This window comes from Mirounga leonina, unplaced genomic scaffold (assembly GCF_011800145.1).
Source record: "Mirounga leonina isolate KUSES-001 unplaced genomic scaffold, KU_Mleo_1.0 Mir_94, whole genome shotgun sequence".
NCBI classification, from domain to species: domain Eukaryota; kingdom Metazoa; phylum Chordata; class Mammalia; order Carnivora; family Phocidae; genus Mirounga; species Mirounga leonina.
Window position 1 is genome coordinate 29,120,730 of NW_023270855.1, and position 17,580 is coordinate 29,138,309.

The 17,580-nt window shown below is 43.0% G+C and overlaps 1 protein-coding gene across 7 annotated transcripts in view; it reads left to right on the top strand.

Annotated features, from left to right (window-relative positions):
- Positions 1-17,580, top strand: part of CADPS (calcium dependent secretion activator) — a 476,998-nt gene that overhangs the window by 113,328 nt on the left and 346,090 nt on the right. For all 7 annotated transcript variants that reach the window (XM_034997161.1, XM_034997160.1, XM_034997163.1 and 4 more), the window contains 2 exons: positions 814-927; positions 15,884-16,216. In XM_034997161.1, coding sequence (XP_034853052.1) covers positions 814-927; positions 15,884-16,216 — 447 coding nt within the window. The remainder of the gene's footprint in view (positions 1-813; positions 928-15,883; positions 16,217-17,580) is intronic.

Consider the following 17,580-nt stretch of genomic DNA (forward strand, 5'->3'; position numbering starts at 1 on the left):
AAGACCTATGTCAATGAGGTTTTCCCCTGTTTTCCTCTGATACTTTTACAGTTTGGGGTCTTACATTTAAGTCTTTAATTCACTTAAGTTAGTTTTTGTGAGTGGTATAAGATAGGGGTCCAATTTCATTCTATTGCATGTGAATATCCAGTTTTTCCAACATCATTTATTGAGTAGCGTATCCTTTCCCCTTTGAATATCTTGGTGCCCTTGTCAAATATTGTTGCCTGTATATTCATGGGTCTATTTCTGGGTGACTGTTTTTATGCTAATACCATACTGTTTTGATGACTAGAACTTTATAAAGCAGGGTATTTCAGATGACCTGAGGGGCCTGTGCAATGACGTGTTAAAGAACCATCTCTCACGAAAAAAACAAAAACTAACCAACAAAAACACCTGACTTGTAGCTCTTGCCAATTTCCATGGTGTAAATACTCTTATCCTGACTGATACCTAGCTTCCAATAAGATGTCACCGAATGTAGAGTTGGGGAGTGGTATAAGGTAGCACCCGTTATATATCATTTCTGCCATACAAATACAATAGATGTTAGTAACTTCAAAAGCACAGGTAATGCTAAAATAATCAGGAAGCAATGAATTTGGAGTATGTGTTACCTTTATTTTCAATATACTTTATTTAACTGTAATGTATGCTATTTTTTAGTAAACTCCTGAAAATTTAACAATCAGCTCCCGCGCGCCTGAACAAGCCAGCTCTAACACACCAATGGGCCTGGCATCTTCCATGGAATCACAATCCTTGTCTAGAACAAGTCCTCACTGTTCTCGCTTCCTCTGTTCCTTACAGATCAGCAAACAGCAGCTGCAGACAGTCAAGGACCGGTTTCAGGCTTTCCTCAATGGGGAAACCCAGATTGTGGCTGATGAAGCCTTCATGAATGCTGTCCAGAGTTACTATGAGGTAAGACTCACCATGCAGAAGAATGTCAAGACTGCTCACGTCTGAAGCCCAGAATTTCCAGACTACTGTTCAGTGGGAACAGCAGCCTTGGCCTCCTACAGGACCATCCCTCCCAAGGCAAAAGGGTTGATGACTGGTTACAGTTTTAAGAAATAACAGCATTTTGTGTGGAGAAAGCTAAAATCGAAGCCACTGGTTTACCAACTAAACAAGAAATTATATGCAAAGCACTCAGCACATTGCCTGCTTTATGTATGATTTCTTGTTTAATCTGTACAACAGTCTCATGAGTTAGGCCCTGATATTATTTCCATTTTACCAGTAAAGCAACTGAGGCTCAGAGAGGTTAGGTCAAGTACTCAAAGTCACACAGCTGTTAAATGCCACAAGCTAAGATTTGAACTGAGTTGGGAGCTTTCCCCCAGCAACTGTACCCTTTGTAAAGGAGGTTAACCTCTCCCAAGATGGTGCCTTCACTAGTTTCCTTGTTCTTTCTATTAAAATGGTGCTGTGAGTTCTTTTCTATAAGTTAGAATGCCATCCAAAGCATAGTACTCTTCTCAAGAGAAAATCTGTAAGTGAGACAATATATCCTGAATATATATCACAAGTGAATTTTCACCTCTAGACCTCAAAGGTTTATTTATCAGTAAAGTGATTTTGGAATTAGTATATTTAAATTTTATAATTATTCTTCCATAATGTGCACATTGGCTATTGTTTATACATTATTAATGAGGTGGATATGCCATACCTTCTTTTGGGTTATGGTAACCTGATGGGCATATTTTTTTTTTTTTTAAGATTTTATTTATTTATTTGACAGAGAAAGACACAGCGAGAGAGGGAACACAAACGGGGAGTGGGAGAGGGAGAAGCAGACTCCCTGCTGAGCAGGGAGCCCGATGCGGGACTCGATCCCGGGACTCCAGGATCATGACCTGAGCCGAAGGCGCTCGCTTAACCAACTGAGCCACCCAGGCGCCCCATGATGGGCATATTTTTAAAAAGTTATTATACGGTCATTAAAAGACATTTTACTTTATATTAATCTTTTTTTCATGTGAACCAGATATTTTCTGTATTTGGAGTCCTATGCCCCAAATGTTATACCCATTGTCAAGGCTAGATTAAAACCATTAGAAACCAACCCCCACGCATTGAAAAACTCATGACATCCTGCCATATGCAATTCAAAGTAATAATAATAAACTAAAATATAAGTGTAAGGGAATCCAACCAACTCTAATTTTTTTTCCCATAGGATCACTTCACTGATTTGCTTACTTCTTTCCTTTCTGTTTTTAATTATTAGGTAGCAAATTATCTCAAAACAAAAAGATTGTTGCTCCCACTTCACAGATGCTCCAAACACATGCTTCTGCGCATCGGACACTCCAATCCCTGATGGACACTTAAAAATGTTAGTTGATTGATTCAGTAAAACTCTCCTTCCCACTTGCTGAAGTACTTGGCTCTTTTCACAGAGAGAGTAGAGCAAGACTGTAATTAGATCTTGTGCAAATACTATTGACTGGTTTGCTAATTAGTGTTTAATGGTAAACAGCCTTTGTCTCTTTGATGTTTGCTATGTCCAGGCGCAGACTCATTTTACACATTTTCTCAATGAAATTTCTATTTGGGTTTGTTTTAGAAGTCTGGTTTATTTTTATATTTGTCAAATTTAAGCTTTTTGTTTTCATTTTACAAATAGTATTGATATTGTCAATAAGTGTCAAACTTACTTGTTTATCAGATGTGGTACAATATTTCATTTGAATTTAACAGAAAGTGGAAATGAGATTCAGAACCATGATGATGGTATGGTAATGAATAATTTGAATATATTTAACTGAAGATTTTGTTGAGAAACCGCCAGGGAATGAAATTAATTCTCCCCCTTTTTGCAAGTTCTGAAGCCAATTCAGACCAGGCAGACCCTCACTAATAATTCTCCATGTTTGGAGTTATTCACCAGTTTATAAATTTGTAGATTGCACATCTTAATTAGAAAGCTCATTTGACTAATGACATAAATTAAAAGAAAGTGCCATTTCTATCTATTAATTAACTTTGAAAATTAATAGTCATCAATGTGCTAAGGAGTCTCTGGAAATTACCATTATATCTATAGTGATGCTGATATTTTTTTCTATAGTGGCTAGTTTATTTGAAAGTGCCTCTTGGGCGCCTGGGTGGCTCAGTCGTTAAGCGTCTGCCTTCGGCTCAGGTCATGATCCCAGGGTCCTGGGATCGAGCCCCGCATCGGGCTCCCTGCTCCGCGGGAAGCCTGTTTCTCCCTCTCCCTCTCCCCCTGCTTGTGATCCTGCTTTCACTGTGTCTCTCTCTGTCAAATAAATAAATAAAATCTTTAAAAAAAAAAAAAAAGTGCCTCTTTTTAGTTTGGTGAGAATACAGGCATTGTGAAATCACTGAGTAGTTAATATTAAGATTTGAGTAACAGGAAATAATGTGTGGTGTAAATTATTTACTGTATTCATTAGTAAACTTTAGATTGTTGGGATGCATGTTCCTGGGAAATCTAATCCTCTGAAGCAAAGGTCCCCAATCAAAGGATCAAGATTAACACTTTCCTTGGGAGAGCTCCAAGTTTGTTACTCCTCCCTTTCTCCCTCTCATTTCACTCACTGGCAGTGGAGAAGCTAGGGTTTCTTTCTATACCCTCCTCCAGGATCCAGTTGCTTCCCTGTCGATATCTGTCTTGGACAAGACTCTTTGGATTACAAGTGACAGACACCTAGGTCAAACTGGCTTAAGTCAAAAATGAGATTTATTTGCTCAAGCAACTTAAAAGGCCAGGAATAGACCTGGTTTTAGCTGTGGCTGGATCCGAAAATCCAAAGATGCCAGCAGGATGGGTATCTTTCTCCCCCACCCTGGCTTTGTTCTTCCCTGTGTTGGCTTTATTCTTGGGCTGGCTTTCTGCATGTGGAGGATCCTGGCAACTTCAGGCCATGCCCTACCAGCTTAGCAACTGCAGGAGTGAAGAGAATACCTCTTTGCGGAGAGTCCCAGCAAGAGGCCTCAGGTCACTTGGTTGGGCTGACATGGGTCATGTGTCCTTTCTGGAGTCAATCACAATGGATGGAGGGTGAACTAGACCAGGGGATCATTGCTAGGACAGATACCACCTCTGGAGGCTGTGAGCAGGCGCACTATAGATGGTTCTATAGTGAAAGTACAGTGACTTTTCATTGAGAAATGAGGGTGCTTTTTACCAGAAGGGGGAATGTATGCTTGGCAGGCAAAACCAATGGATATCCTTCTAAATACATGTTCAATCTCTCTCTCTCTCTCTCTCTCACACACACACATACATTCCACGCCACCATACCACACCTTCACATCCCAGTTTGCTAATGGTAATGATTTTTTTTTAAAGATTTTATTTATTTATTTGACAGAGAGAGACACAGTGAGAGAGGGAACACAAGCAGGGGGAGTGGGAGAGGGAGAAGCAGGCTTCCAGCAGAGCAGGGAGCCTGATGCGGGGCTCGATCCCAGGCCTCTGGGATCATGACCTGAGCTGAAGGCAGACACTTAACAAATGAGCCACCCAAGTGCCCCGGTAACGATATTTTTGAAAAACAACTTTTCATCAAAGTTTGGAGAGGACTATACTAGAAAAAGTGGTTTCAGGCATTGGCTTTGTTTTGCCAAGGCAATAATGTTTTTTCCACACCCTAGAGTAGTAAAGAAAATGTTTTTAGATAAAAGGAGTAGGTAGCTCTGTTCTTTCTCCATCTGTGCCCATCCAGCCCATCTGAACCCCACTGGCCAGCATTAGCATCAAGCCACTTGGGCCTGGGACCTGAGCTGGGCAGGGTAATGGGAGACCAGTGTTCTCTCTGGCTCTGAGAGCATGAAAGTTTTTTTTATCCTTTCCTGCTGGCCCTGATCGCCAAAGCCGATCAAGCAGGACAGCAGATTAATCCTTTAATCTCTTGCATCCTGGCTTTGAGGGCTGGGCACTGAAGTGGGTGCTCTGAGATCTGGGAGATCTGACCGAGTGACTCTGTCCCGTTCCCACAGGTGTGGGAAACATCAGAGAGCTCACCCATTTCTACGGGGCCCCCACACCTTCCCTAACTCTCAGTGCTTTTAAGACAAATGTCTAAAACATAAGCCTTCCCACCCTGCATTCTCACCCTCACTCCCCATCTCCCTGCTTTGTTTTGGTTCCTTTGCATGCTGGTCCTGGTGTCAGAGAAAAGAGGTGGATGGAAAAGATTTATAAAACCTCTCACTCGGAGCCTGCCTGGAAGGAAACGGGGGTTTGGTGGGAAGTGGGGAGGTAGAATGAGGTAGAAGATGTACACACCCATTTTAGAATGCTTCTGCTGATGTCTGGGCTTCAGCCAGTGACACTGCTCTGATTGAGTTTGTTTGGATTTATTTTGTTCTTAGCTAATCTCTAACAAAGGCCCAGTTGGTTTTTTTCAAACTAACTTTGACTGCTATTATAAAACAGAATTTTGTATTTGCTAGCAACAACAACTAACGGACTGGTTAAATTAAGCCCTAATAATAATAATAGCAACAACAACAGCACAACAACAATAACAACAGCAATAAAAGATATCAAAGGTTATAACCAAGCTACAGAAAAAAAAAAAGGGAAACCAAGCAGCTTAACCTCAGGAAGCCAGGCGGCTGGATACAGTGGACACCCCATCACTGGTATGACTCTCCTCCAATCCCATTTCCATTCTTGTGCCATCCCACTCTGAATCTGACTAGCCGGCCTCAGGTTACAACCCACCACGGCTAAGGAAGGACATACTCTCATGACTGACAGTCCCCCTGAGACTGTGCACAGTGGCAAAGACATTCTCAGGCTGAGGCACTGTGATCGGGAGAGGAAGGATCTTTGGCAGGCATAAACTGCAGGCGTCCTCTACACTCGATGACAGTGTATTCAGTCTTTATGATTGACTTTTTTTTTTAAATCTAATTAAAGTAGAAGTCAGGTCATATCTGACTATTTCTCTGAAATGAAGCTATGTCTTTTATTTTTTTTATTTATTTTTTTTATTCTTATGTTAATCCCCATACATTACATCATTAGTTTTAGATGAAGTGTTCCATGCTTAATTTTTTGTGCATAACACCCAGTGCTCCATGCAGAACGTGCCCTCTTTAATGTCCATCACCAGGCTAACCCATCCTCCCACCCCCCTCCCCTCTAGAACCCTGTTTGTTTTTCAGAGTCCATCGTCTCTCATGGTTCGTCTACCCCTCCGATTTCCCCCGTGAAGCTATGTCTTTTAAATAAGCAAAACCACTATAACTCCCCAGTGGCCTTAGAACAGATGTCTCCCTAGGAGAAGAGTAACCATCCATGGTAAAGATATTTGTTCTCATGGGGAAAGTGGAGCAAGGAAGGAGGCGGCAGAGGTCAGAGTGGTTTAGGAGTGGTTTAGGAGGTTTAGGAGGATGTGTCGTGCCTGCAGGATGTGGGGTTGAATTCTAGCTCTACTGTGCACTGGCTGTGGGACCTCGGCCAAGGCCGAGCCTCGGTTACTTTATCTGTACTAGGACCTTCCTGCATAATTGTTGTCAGGATTAAATTACACACGCGCACATGCACACACACACACACACAAAACCTCACCCTAAATCTGGCACCTGGAAAGGGCCATCATAAATATATTAAGTTTAGAGGGGGAGGATGGTGGTCAGTACACATCTGCTGCATAGAAATAATAGGAGAGAGTTGAAAATTAATAGAATCAATCCACTCCCTAGTTTCAGGGCTTGGGTGTGGGGTAGGGGAGGTACAAGGTCAAGCCTGGGGGACAGGGTATACAAATAGGAAATGGATGGAACTGCTTTTGCTGCTAACCTACTACCACTTCCTGCTTCTGAAGTCCCAGATCTGCTTCTAAAGTTTGCCCCAGGGTCCTTTACTTTTGGTGAAAGGTATCTTTCAGATCCAAAGGTGCATTTTATTTTAGAAACTGACATGTTCCTTGCCTCAGTGAAGGTAAAATTTGTAATTTTTCCATTTGGGAGAGGTGTTTGAAGTGATTATAAAGTAAAACATAACATAAAATTATAAATATGTACTACAGAAATTATAGAAATAGATGATGTAGAAAAAAAATCCAAAGCACGTGGTTGGAAAACCACCTGTAATCCCATCACCCTAGACAACCACTATTAAATGTTGGTATGTATCTTTTCAGGTATCTTTAATGTGTCCATAAACATAAAGATAGCTATTTGATTTCCAAATTAAGATTATCAGGGAGAATAACCACAAAATATTACTAACCCACTTGTTTCATTTAGCACAATGGGTTTCAATTTCTTCCCTACCTCTGCACAGTCACACTTAGGACATATTCTCATCAGTTTTATTACCTGTACTGTTCTTAATACAGGGTCATGCTCTTATCCCCCCAGCTTCACTTTACCTCCACCATGGAATTATCTGCTTTGACAGTCTATCAGGACATCTTTTGATGCTAATAAGAAAATATTATCTTTTTTCATGGCTGCATGATATTCTATTTAAAAATAACCGCTAACTTCTATTACATTCAGTAGTAAATATAATAGGCACCATTACAGACATTATGCTCACCAATTTTTTTATTTAAATTCATTTAGCCAACTTGTAGTACATTAGTTTTAGATGTAGTGTTCAATAATTTATCAGTTGCGTGTAACACCCAGTGCTCATCACATCACATGCCGTCCTTAAGGCCCATCCACCAATTATCCCATCCCCTCACCTACCTCCCCTCCAGCTACCCTCAGTTTGTTTCCTATAATTAAGAGTCTCTCGTGGTTTTGCTCCCTCTCTGATGACCTCCCATTCAGTTTTCCCTCCCTTCCCCTACAGTCCTCTGCCCTGTTTTTTATATTCCACATATGAGTGAAACTGTATAATTGTCTTTCTCTGACAGACCTATTTAGCTCAGCATAATACCCTCCAGTTCCATCCACATTGATGTAAATGGTAAGTATTCATCCTTTCTGATGTCTTAGTAATATTCCATTGTATATATGTATGCCACATCTTCCATTTATCTGTCAATGGACATCTCGGCTCTTTCCACAGTTTGGCTATTGTGGACATTGCTGCTATGAATACTGGGGTGCAGGTGCAGTTATTTTTAACTTCTGGAGGAACCTCCATACTGTTTTCCAGAGTGGCTGCACAACTTGCATTCCCACCAACAGTGTAGGAGGGTTCCCCTTTCTCCACATCATCGCCAACATCTGTCGTTTCCTGACTTGTTAATTTTAACCATTCTGACTGGTATAAGGTGGTATCTTATTGTGGTTTTGATTTGTATTTCCCTGATGCCAAGTGATGTGGAACATTTTTTCATGTGTCTGTTGGCCATTTGTAATGTCTTCTTTGGAGAAATGCCTGTTCCTGTCTTCTGCCTATTTCTTGAGTGGATTATTTGTTTTTTGGGTGCTGAGTTTGATAAGTTCTTTATAGATCTTGGATACTAGCCCTTTATCTAATATGTCATTTGTAAATATCTTCTCCTATTCCATAGGTTGGGAGTTTTAGTTTTGTTGGCTGGTTCCTTTGCTGTGCAAGAACTTTTTATCTTGATGAAGTCCCAATAGTTCATTTTTTGCTTTTGTTTCCCTTGCTTTGGAGACGTGTCTAGCAAGAAGTTGCTGTGGCCAAGATCACAGAGGTTGCTGCCTGTGTTCTCCTCTAGGAATTTGATGGATTCCTGGCCCTCACTTAGGTCTTACATCCATTTTGAGTTTATCTTTGTGTATGGTGTAAGAAAATGGTCCAGTTTCATTCTTCTACATGTGGCTGTCCAATTTTCCCAGGACCATTTATATGCCCACCAATTGATATGCATTGTGTCAGTGAATCCTCATCCAAATCCTACATGGAAGGATTGTTAGGATTCCCATTTGAAAGATGGGGCAGCCAAAGCCCAGGAAGATTAAGTAACTTGCTCAGGTGACAAAGCGAGCAACTGGTAGAGTTGGGACTTGAACTCTGGGCTGTCCAATGTAGCATTCATTAGTAGCAACCAAGTTGTTGTGGGTGTTTTTAAACCTTATTTACTCCAACATCTAGGTATTTTTCTTATCTATGTTGGAATGACATGCTTTTATAGAGCAGGAAAGGATCAGAAAGTGGGAGCTGGGCCAGCTTTACCTCGTACCCTTACAGTCCTTAAGTGCTGATGTGCGTGGGTGTTCCTAAAACAACCTTGAGGTTGCTTGGCTCTGGCAATGGAGGGAAGGGCTGATGGATGAGGTCAAGTCACTGAATTGACTGCCCTTCACCATTCTGTATTTATTTGTTTATCTTCCATCTCCCATTATGACCTGTCTGGGAAGTTGGCAGAGGAGCAGGAAGGATTTATGGATGTGCTACATAGAACTGTGCCTGGGGTTGAAGTCTCTTGCAATAGCCACCAAAAAAGAAAACAGGAAACAGAAACACCAGCTACAGCTCCCACTACAAATGGGTTTCCAGGGTGGTTTTAGAGACACCCAAGCACATCGGTACTCAGGTGCCATATTCACTATAGGTTGAGGCTGGCCCAGACCCTTCTCATGCTTCCCTCTGACAGACTAAAAAGCCAAGACAGATGATGTGCCTGGAAAATTAGTTTTCTGCTGCCAATTTCTCTCCCCATGGCTGCCTTACCTCCTGTTTGGCACTTCATCTTTGTTGTCTCCTCAGTCTCCGGCCTCCTTCCTCATGCTACTGACATTCTACTCATCTCCCCTCATTCTGGGGCCTGGCAGTCATCTTATCTCTAGACAGATGAAGCCCTCTGTTTTTCAAAGTTCTTTCAGTTTGATCCTTGTCAGAGAAGGCTGGCTGAATTAACCCCATGTGACAGCAAAGGAGAGTGAGGGTTCTAGAAGTTAAGTGACTTGGTCATCCACTAGTATTTGAATAAATATTTATTGAGTGGATACTTTATACAAAGAAGGGTCTACGTGATACAGATGATGTGTGCAGGATCCAGGGGTCACCCAGTCAGTTATGGATGCCAGCTAGGAGTAATGTGCCAACATCCTCATTTCTTACCCCTATTGTCACGTCCCTTGGAAAATCTAGCCTCAGTCCATTGTGTTAAGAGACCGATATATTGTGCTTCCTTATTTTCCCTTCACCTGCTTGCTCCCATCCAGATATAATCTCAATAAGGTCTCTGCTTTAAGACATCTACTTTGTTTGTGTTGTTCATTCACTCATTCTTAACACAGCACCAACTATGTGGCAGGCACTGTCTTAGGCACTCAGAAAAAGGAATGGGGGAAAAAACAGCTACAACTCCTGCCTTCCTGGGACTTACAGTCTAGCTGGAGCTCAGATATTAACCAAACAGTCACAGAGAAAAATGACAGCTATGGAAGGGCTTTGGGGGAAAGGAATATGGTGCAAAGAGCTTATAACAGGGGCCTGCTCTAGGGACACTGGTGTGGACAGATGGGAGGAGAGTACAGGTGCTTTGTTGATCAAATATTTTAAGTCACTGATGTTCATTAGAGCTGAAAACAAATAATTAACCCCTTTGAATCTTCACCACCATCATCACTCATTGGTGCTCCTGCAAGTGCCCCCCACCTGGCCTCCTACCTATTCTCTTAACCCCCTTCAGGTTGTTTTTCCACATTAAAGCCAGAGAATCTGAACTTGATCATGCATGTCCCTGCTTAAAACCTTCAGTAGCTTCCCAGTGCACTTTAAATTAAGACCAATAACCATAATGTGGCTTCCCATACCTCCACCACCTGGCTCCTTCCTGCCATTGGTCACACCCCACCCCTCACTGCCACAGCCACAATGGCTCTCCCTATTTCCTCAGACATTCAGGATCTTTACACATATGGTTCCTTCTCTCTGAAATACTCTTTCACTCTCTTTTTACCTACCCATCATTTACATATCATCCCAAAGGAGTTTTCCTCCAGGAAGTCTTTCCTTATTCCATACTGGAATAGTTTCCTAGCTATAGACACCCATGTTCCCATGTACTTGCCCTTGAAATCACTTGTCACAGATTGTAATATTTCTGTGGGATTATTTGGATGATGTCATGGAGGCATGAAGGCTGGATCTGCATCTGTTTTGCTCACCACTATATTGCTGGTACCTGGCACAGTGCCTTCTACCTAGTGAGTGCCCAAAGAAAGGATGAATGTGATCATGAAGAAGAGTATAAACATTACAACCAAAAGGGCAACCTCAAATTTTTTTAGTTCAATTCTCTTCATGTACAAATAAGAAGCTGGAGAACCCGAGAGGGGAGGTGACTTACCCAAAGTCATACAGCAAGTTAGTAGTAGAACTGGCCTGGGACCATGGTTTATACCTCCTGTCTCAATGCTATACTGCAGAAACTTCCTCTCTTTGCTTCAAAACTTTGATGTTCTTTTTTTTTTTTTTTTTAAGATTTTATTTATTTATTTGTCAGAGAGAGACAGAGGCAGGGAGAGGGAGAAGCAGGCTCCTTGCCGAACAAGGAGCCCAATGCAGGACTGGATCCCAGGACCCTGGGATCATGACCTGAGCCGAAGGCAGACACTTAACCAACTGAGCCACCCAGTCATCCCGAAACTTTGATGTTCTTTGAGACCCAGACCTATAACTGGGATATGATGTATTAAGTAGATGGAGAAACTATCTGCATTAAACATTACAGATTTTCAGGAAAATTCTTTATTTCATTAAAGCTCATAAGGCCTAAGGATTTAGTTGAAGCTCTTTTTCTACAATTGATTTTTAAATGAACTCTAAGGTCTCAACTGAGTACCAGTTAGTTCCCAGGCACAGAGAAGCAGGCCATGGCCCTCGCCTGTGAAGCAAATCCTCAGCCCTCCTTCTTTTTAAATTAGTTCATTAATTTAGCAGTAGATGGAGAGCACCTTTCTAACATCTCTCCTCCCCAAGGAAGGCTTTGTGATGAAGCAGGAGGCAGTGAGATGTCCCCCAAGCACTGCTGTCTTCCTGGCTAACAAGGGCATTTCCTGAAATCTGACAGGGGAGTGAACATTTGTTCTGCCTCTGGAAGGATATTTATGCACCTTCAGACGTGTGACCAGGACACAGCTCAAAAATGTCAGATGTTTCCTCTTCATGAATATGAAGCAGCAGTTTCACCACCTTGTATTACACCCCAGAACCATGTACCTGTGTACACTTTCAAATGGTGGGCACTGGAGCAAAAGTAAACTGTTCTTTTTTTTTTTTTTTTCTTTAAAGATTTTATTTATTTGACAGAGAGAAAGACAGCCAGAGAGGGAACACAAGCAGGGGGAGCGGGAGAGGGAGAAGCAGGCTTCCCGCCGAGCAGGGAGCCCGATGCGGGGCTCGATCCCAGGACCCTGGGATCATGACCTGAGCCGAAGGCAGACGCTTAACGACTGAGCCACCCAGGTGCCCCAAAAGTAAACTGTTCTTAATGGATGGCTTGGTCCCAGGACCTTAGGCAGCACCAGCAAAACAACCAGGGGTTCTTCACCAGACAGAAGAGGTTCTCCACCAGGCAGTCGAGACCCTTAGGGAAGGAAGGAGCCAGGGTGAAATTACCTTGTAATCAGCCAGTTTGAGTTACCAAGAACAAGTCCCCACCCCTCTCTGGAGTCTTGGTTTTCAGTCTATAAGATGGACCGACTATAATGCCTACCTTCTTTGTTCATTTGCTTTTAAAGTGCCAGGCTCTATACCAGAGGTAGATGACATTGTGGGGAACAAGAAGGGCACAGCCCTAATGGAGTTCACATTTCAGGAAGGGAGACATTAAATACATATTTACCCAATACTTGTTCAATTTCAAGTGTGGTGAGCATCACTGAGAGGATAAAATGAAATATAAATGGTGGTTAACGTGTGTCAGACCTCATGCCATGTTTGCACATAACAGTAACAGCCACGCTGGGGATCTGGTCCAAGATGGCAACGTGGGAAGACCCTGAGCTCACCTCCTCCACAGGGACAAACCATATCCACACCTATTTATGGAGCAACTCCTCCTGAAGTAGAACTGAGGGCTGACTGAATAGCTTCTGTATGACAAAAGCTGAAGAGACCACACAGAGAACAGTTAAGAGACAGGGACAGGGTAACGAAAGGGATTCGCGCCCCTAAAGCTGCCAACTGCAGAAGGGAGGGACCGGATTGAGGGAGCCGCAGTTTAGAAGAGCAAGGAGAATAGAAAGGAGCTGGTCCTTGAACGCCGCCGGCTGGCCGGCGAGCCGCCAGAACTCTGGGTCAGAGAGGCTGGCGAGCCGCCGGGTTTACACCCGCTCCAAGTGACAGGAGCGGGGTTCTGGACGCCAGAGCCCGCCAGCTGCCTCAGCAAGCCCGGCCCCCCCAAGGCGGCCCCAGTCCCCTACACACCCGGACACCTCTGGTTGGCGCTCACTACAGCTCTAGCTGCCGCGACACAGGGACAGAGCAGCCCAGAACACCCTATGCCCACACCACTTGGGCTTCAGGCGCTTGCTAGGGCACTGCTCCGGGACCTCGTGGCCCATGCCCTCTTCGGCCCCCAGCCCATCCCCAACCCCCACGAGGGCACCCCCTGTGCAGAATGCCCCAGGCACTCCAGTCCATGCCTGCCTTGGTTCCCTGCATGGAGTGCCTCAGCCAGGACCTCACCTCAGCTCTAGTCACCCCACTAGGGCACCCCCTGCAGTGAGCACTCCGAGACACCCTGGCTTGTTTATTTTTTTTTAAATTATTTTCATTGTTATTTTAATCACCATACATTATGTCATTAGTTTTTGATGTAGTGTTCCGTGATTCATTGTTTGTGCATAACACCCCATGCTCCATGCAGAACGTGCCCTCCTCAATACCCACCACCAGGCTAACCCATCCTCCCACCCCCCTCCCCTCTAGAACCCTCAGTTTGCTTTTCAGAGTCCATCATCTCTCATGGTTCATCTACCCCTCCGATTTCCCCTGCTTCATTCTTCCCCTCCCGCTACCTTCTTCTTCTTCTTTTTTTTTTTCTTAACATATATTGCATTATTTGTTTCAGAGGTACAGATCTGAGATTCAACAGTCTTGCACAATTCACAGCACTTACCAGAGCACGTACCCTCCCCAGTGTCTATCACCCAGCCACCCCATCCCTCCCACCCCCCACCACTCCAGCAACCCTCAGTTTGTTTCCTGAGATTAAGAATTCCTCATATCAGTGAGGTCATATGATACATGTCTTTCTCTGATTGACTTATTTCACTCGGCATAACACCCTCCAGTTCCATCCACGTCGTTGCAAATGGCAAGATCTCATTCCTTTTGATGGCTGCATAATATTCCATTGCATATATATACCACTTCTTCTTTATCCATTCATCTGTCGATGGACATCTTGGCTCTTTCCACAGTTTGGCTATTGTGGACGTTGCTGATATAAACATCGGGGTGCACATACCCCTTCGGATCCCTACATTTGTACCTTTGGGATAAATACCCAGTAGTGCAATTGCTGGATCATATGGTAGCTCTATTTTCAACTTTTTGAGGAACCTTCATACTGTTTTCCAGAGTGGTTGCACCAGCTTGCATTCCCATCAACAGTGTAGGAGGGTTCCCCTTTCTTCGCATCCCCGCCAACATCTGTCATTTCCTGACTTGTTAATTTTAGCCATTCTGACTGGTGTGAGGTGAGACACCCTGGCTTGTAAGAGTTGGTGAAGTCATGGAGAAAAAGGAATGCTCATGCACTGTTGGTGAGAACGTAGATTGATGCAACCACTTTGGAAAACAGTGTGGTGGTTCCTCAGAAAATTAAAAAGAGAAATACAATATGATCCAGTGGGTATTTACCCAAAGAAAACAAAAACACTAATTTGAAAAGATATATGCACCCCTATGTTCAGTGCAGTATTTGCAGTAGCCAAGGTATAGAAACAACCTAAGTGTCCATCAGTAGATGAATGGATAACGAAGATGCGGTATGTGTGTGTACATGTACCCCCTTGAGAATATTACATAGACGTAAAAAAGAATGAGATCTTGCCATTTGCTACAACATAGATAGACCTAGAGTATTATTCTAAGTGAAATAAATCTGGTAGAAAAAGACAAATGCTATATGATTTCACTTATATGTGGAGTCTAAAAAATAAAACAAATGATTAAATAAATAAAAAGCAGAAATGGACCCATAAATAAAGAGAACAAACTGACGGTTGCCAGAGGAGAGGGGTGGGAGATGGGCAAAATGGGTGAAGGGGAATGGGAGATACAGGCTTCCAGTTATGGAATGAGGAAGTCCTGGGATAAAAGGCAGAGCATAAGGAATATAGTCAATGGTATTATAATAGAATTGTATGCTGACAGATGGTAGCTACACTGTGGTCAGTGTGACATAACATATAAACTTGTTGAATCACTATGTTATATGCCTGAAACTAATGTAACATTGTACATTGACTATACTTCAATGTAAAAAGTCAAAAAAATAATAATAACCATAATAACAACCCATACGGCATTACTATGGGCCACTTTTTAAAGTGGTTATCATATATGAATCTATTTAATCCTCATTTTAAAATACCTATGTTGTAGAGACTACTGTCATCCCATTTTATAGATGACAAAACTGAGGTACAAAGAGGTTAACTTGATGAGAGAAACAACAGCCAATAAGTGGTAGAGAAAGAACCCAAGCTGTTCGAGCACAGAGTCTATGTAGTATATGCTGCCTCTCATGATATTACTGTCCCAATGTAATCCTTTTAACAACCTGGTAAGTATTATTGTTATTTTCATTTTCCAGATGTGGACACAAAAGCAAAACATGTAAGTGACTTCTCTGAGTTCACACACCTAGGAGATAGTGGGGCAGGATGCTGGTCTCTCCCATGATGCCCATAATGGCGGTCAGCCCAGCCCTCAGCCCTAGGAAACTGGTATTTCCAGGGCTGAGTCCCTAATATCTTTCCTGTCCCTATTCTTGCTCAGGTGTTCCTGAAGAGTGACCGTGTGGCCCGTATGGTGCAGAGTGGGGGCTGCTCTGCCAATGACTCCAGGGAGGTCTTCAAGAAGCACATCGAGAAGAGGGTGCGCAGCCTGCCTGAGATTGATGGGCTCAGCAAGGAGACTGTGCTGAGCTCCTGGATGGCCAAGTTTGATGCCATCTACCGTGGGGAAGAGGACCCCAGGAAGCAGCAGGCCCGGATGACAGCCAGTGCAGCCTCCGAGCTGATTCTGAGCAAGGAGCAGCTCTATGAGATGTTCCAGAACATTCTGGGGATCAAGAAGTTCGAACATCAGCTCTTATACAATGCATGCCAGGTAAGGTTTCTCTCACCTGGGCCCCGAGCTGTGACTAAGTAGGGTGACATTATTACTTCTGTGTGCCCGAGGCACTGTTGTCTTCATGGGCCACTTCTTGATTAAAAAAAATAATTAAAATTATATTTTATAATTGCATTGGTAAAAATTTAATATAACCCAGGCCAGAATATGTTCGTGTTTATCTTCTGGTTTTAAAAGAAATGAAAACATTTTTGTACACCCTTAGAAGTCTTGTGGGCCCTAGGCACTGTGTATATCCTGTCTAATAGGTAAGTTGGTTTTATGAATATGGCCTGACTCCCATGTGTTGAAAAAGCTAAAATATCAAAACAATTTTTTAGAAAGATGGTTTTGCCTTTAAAATATATGATGTTTACAAGTTGAGTGGCTTGTACTTCCTCAGCTAGGGCGACAAATGGACTTAGTACCTCATCATCCAGAGTAATTATTTAAAATAGAAAGCTTCCAGAAGGTCTGAGTATATCATACCAGTATATTACTCATATCATGAATTTCCAAGTGGATTTGAGGGGGCTAGCTGAGACTCAGCTTGGGCCCACTCAAAGTGGGCCTATATTTTCTCTGGATCAGGGATTGTAGGAGTGAGGTGCTCTAGATCTTCATTTCCTACCTAACCTTTCCACCAACCTACTTTGCGGTCTTTGCAAATTTTCCTGAGTGTCACTTGGGAGTATTTTTAAAATTCACATTCCCAGGCCCCAAACCTAGAGCTTCTGATTCTGCATTTTCAGGACAGGGCTCAGGAATCTGCATTTTAGGCAAGAGCTCCCTTCCTGGTAGTTTTACTGCCCTTTGTTTAAGAACCATTAATGAAACTCAGCTGTGCTCTGATTTCCCTGGGCTAACTCGGCCCCTAAGGTAGGTTAAATTAAGACACTACAGTATATTGGCCGAGATGTGCCTTGCTCGGAATCAGACAGACCGAGGTAAATCTTAATATGACCCTCACTAGCTTTGTGGCCTTGGGGAGTTAGTTAACCTCCTCACACATGAGCTTGGGATGAAATTGTTACAAGGATTCAATGTGTACGAAGCCCAGAGCAACATGGAGCACTTTATAAATGGTAGCAGTTATAATAGTCCACCAGAAGAGGCAAAAAGTCCACAGACAGTGCCATAAATGGTTAACATAAGAACTATAAGATTTTGAGGCTTACTTCTTTCTGCCTTCATGGCTACCCTCTAGTTGAAGGCAGCAACACCTCTTACCTGAATGACCACAGTGTCTACCCAACTGGTGACCCTGCCTCCTCTCTTGCCCCACAGTAACATGCCCACCACACACCAACTAGTGCAAGCTTTTTAAAATATAAATTGGATCAGGTCACCCTCCTGTTTAA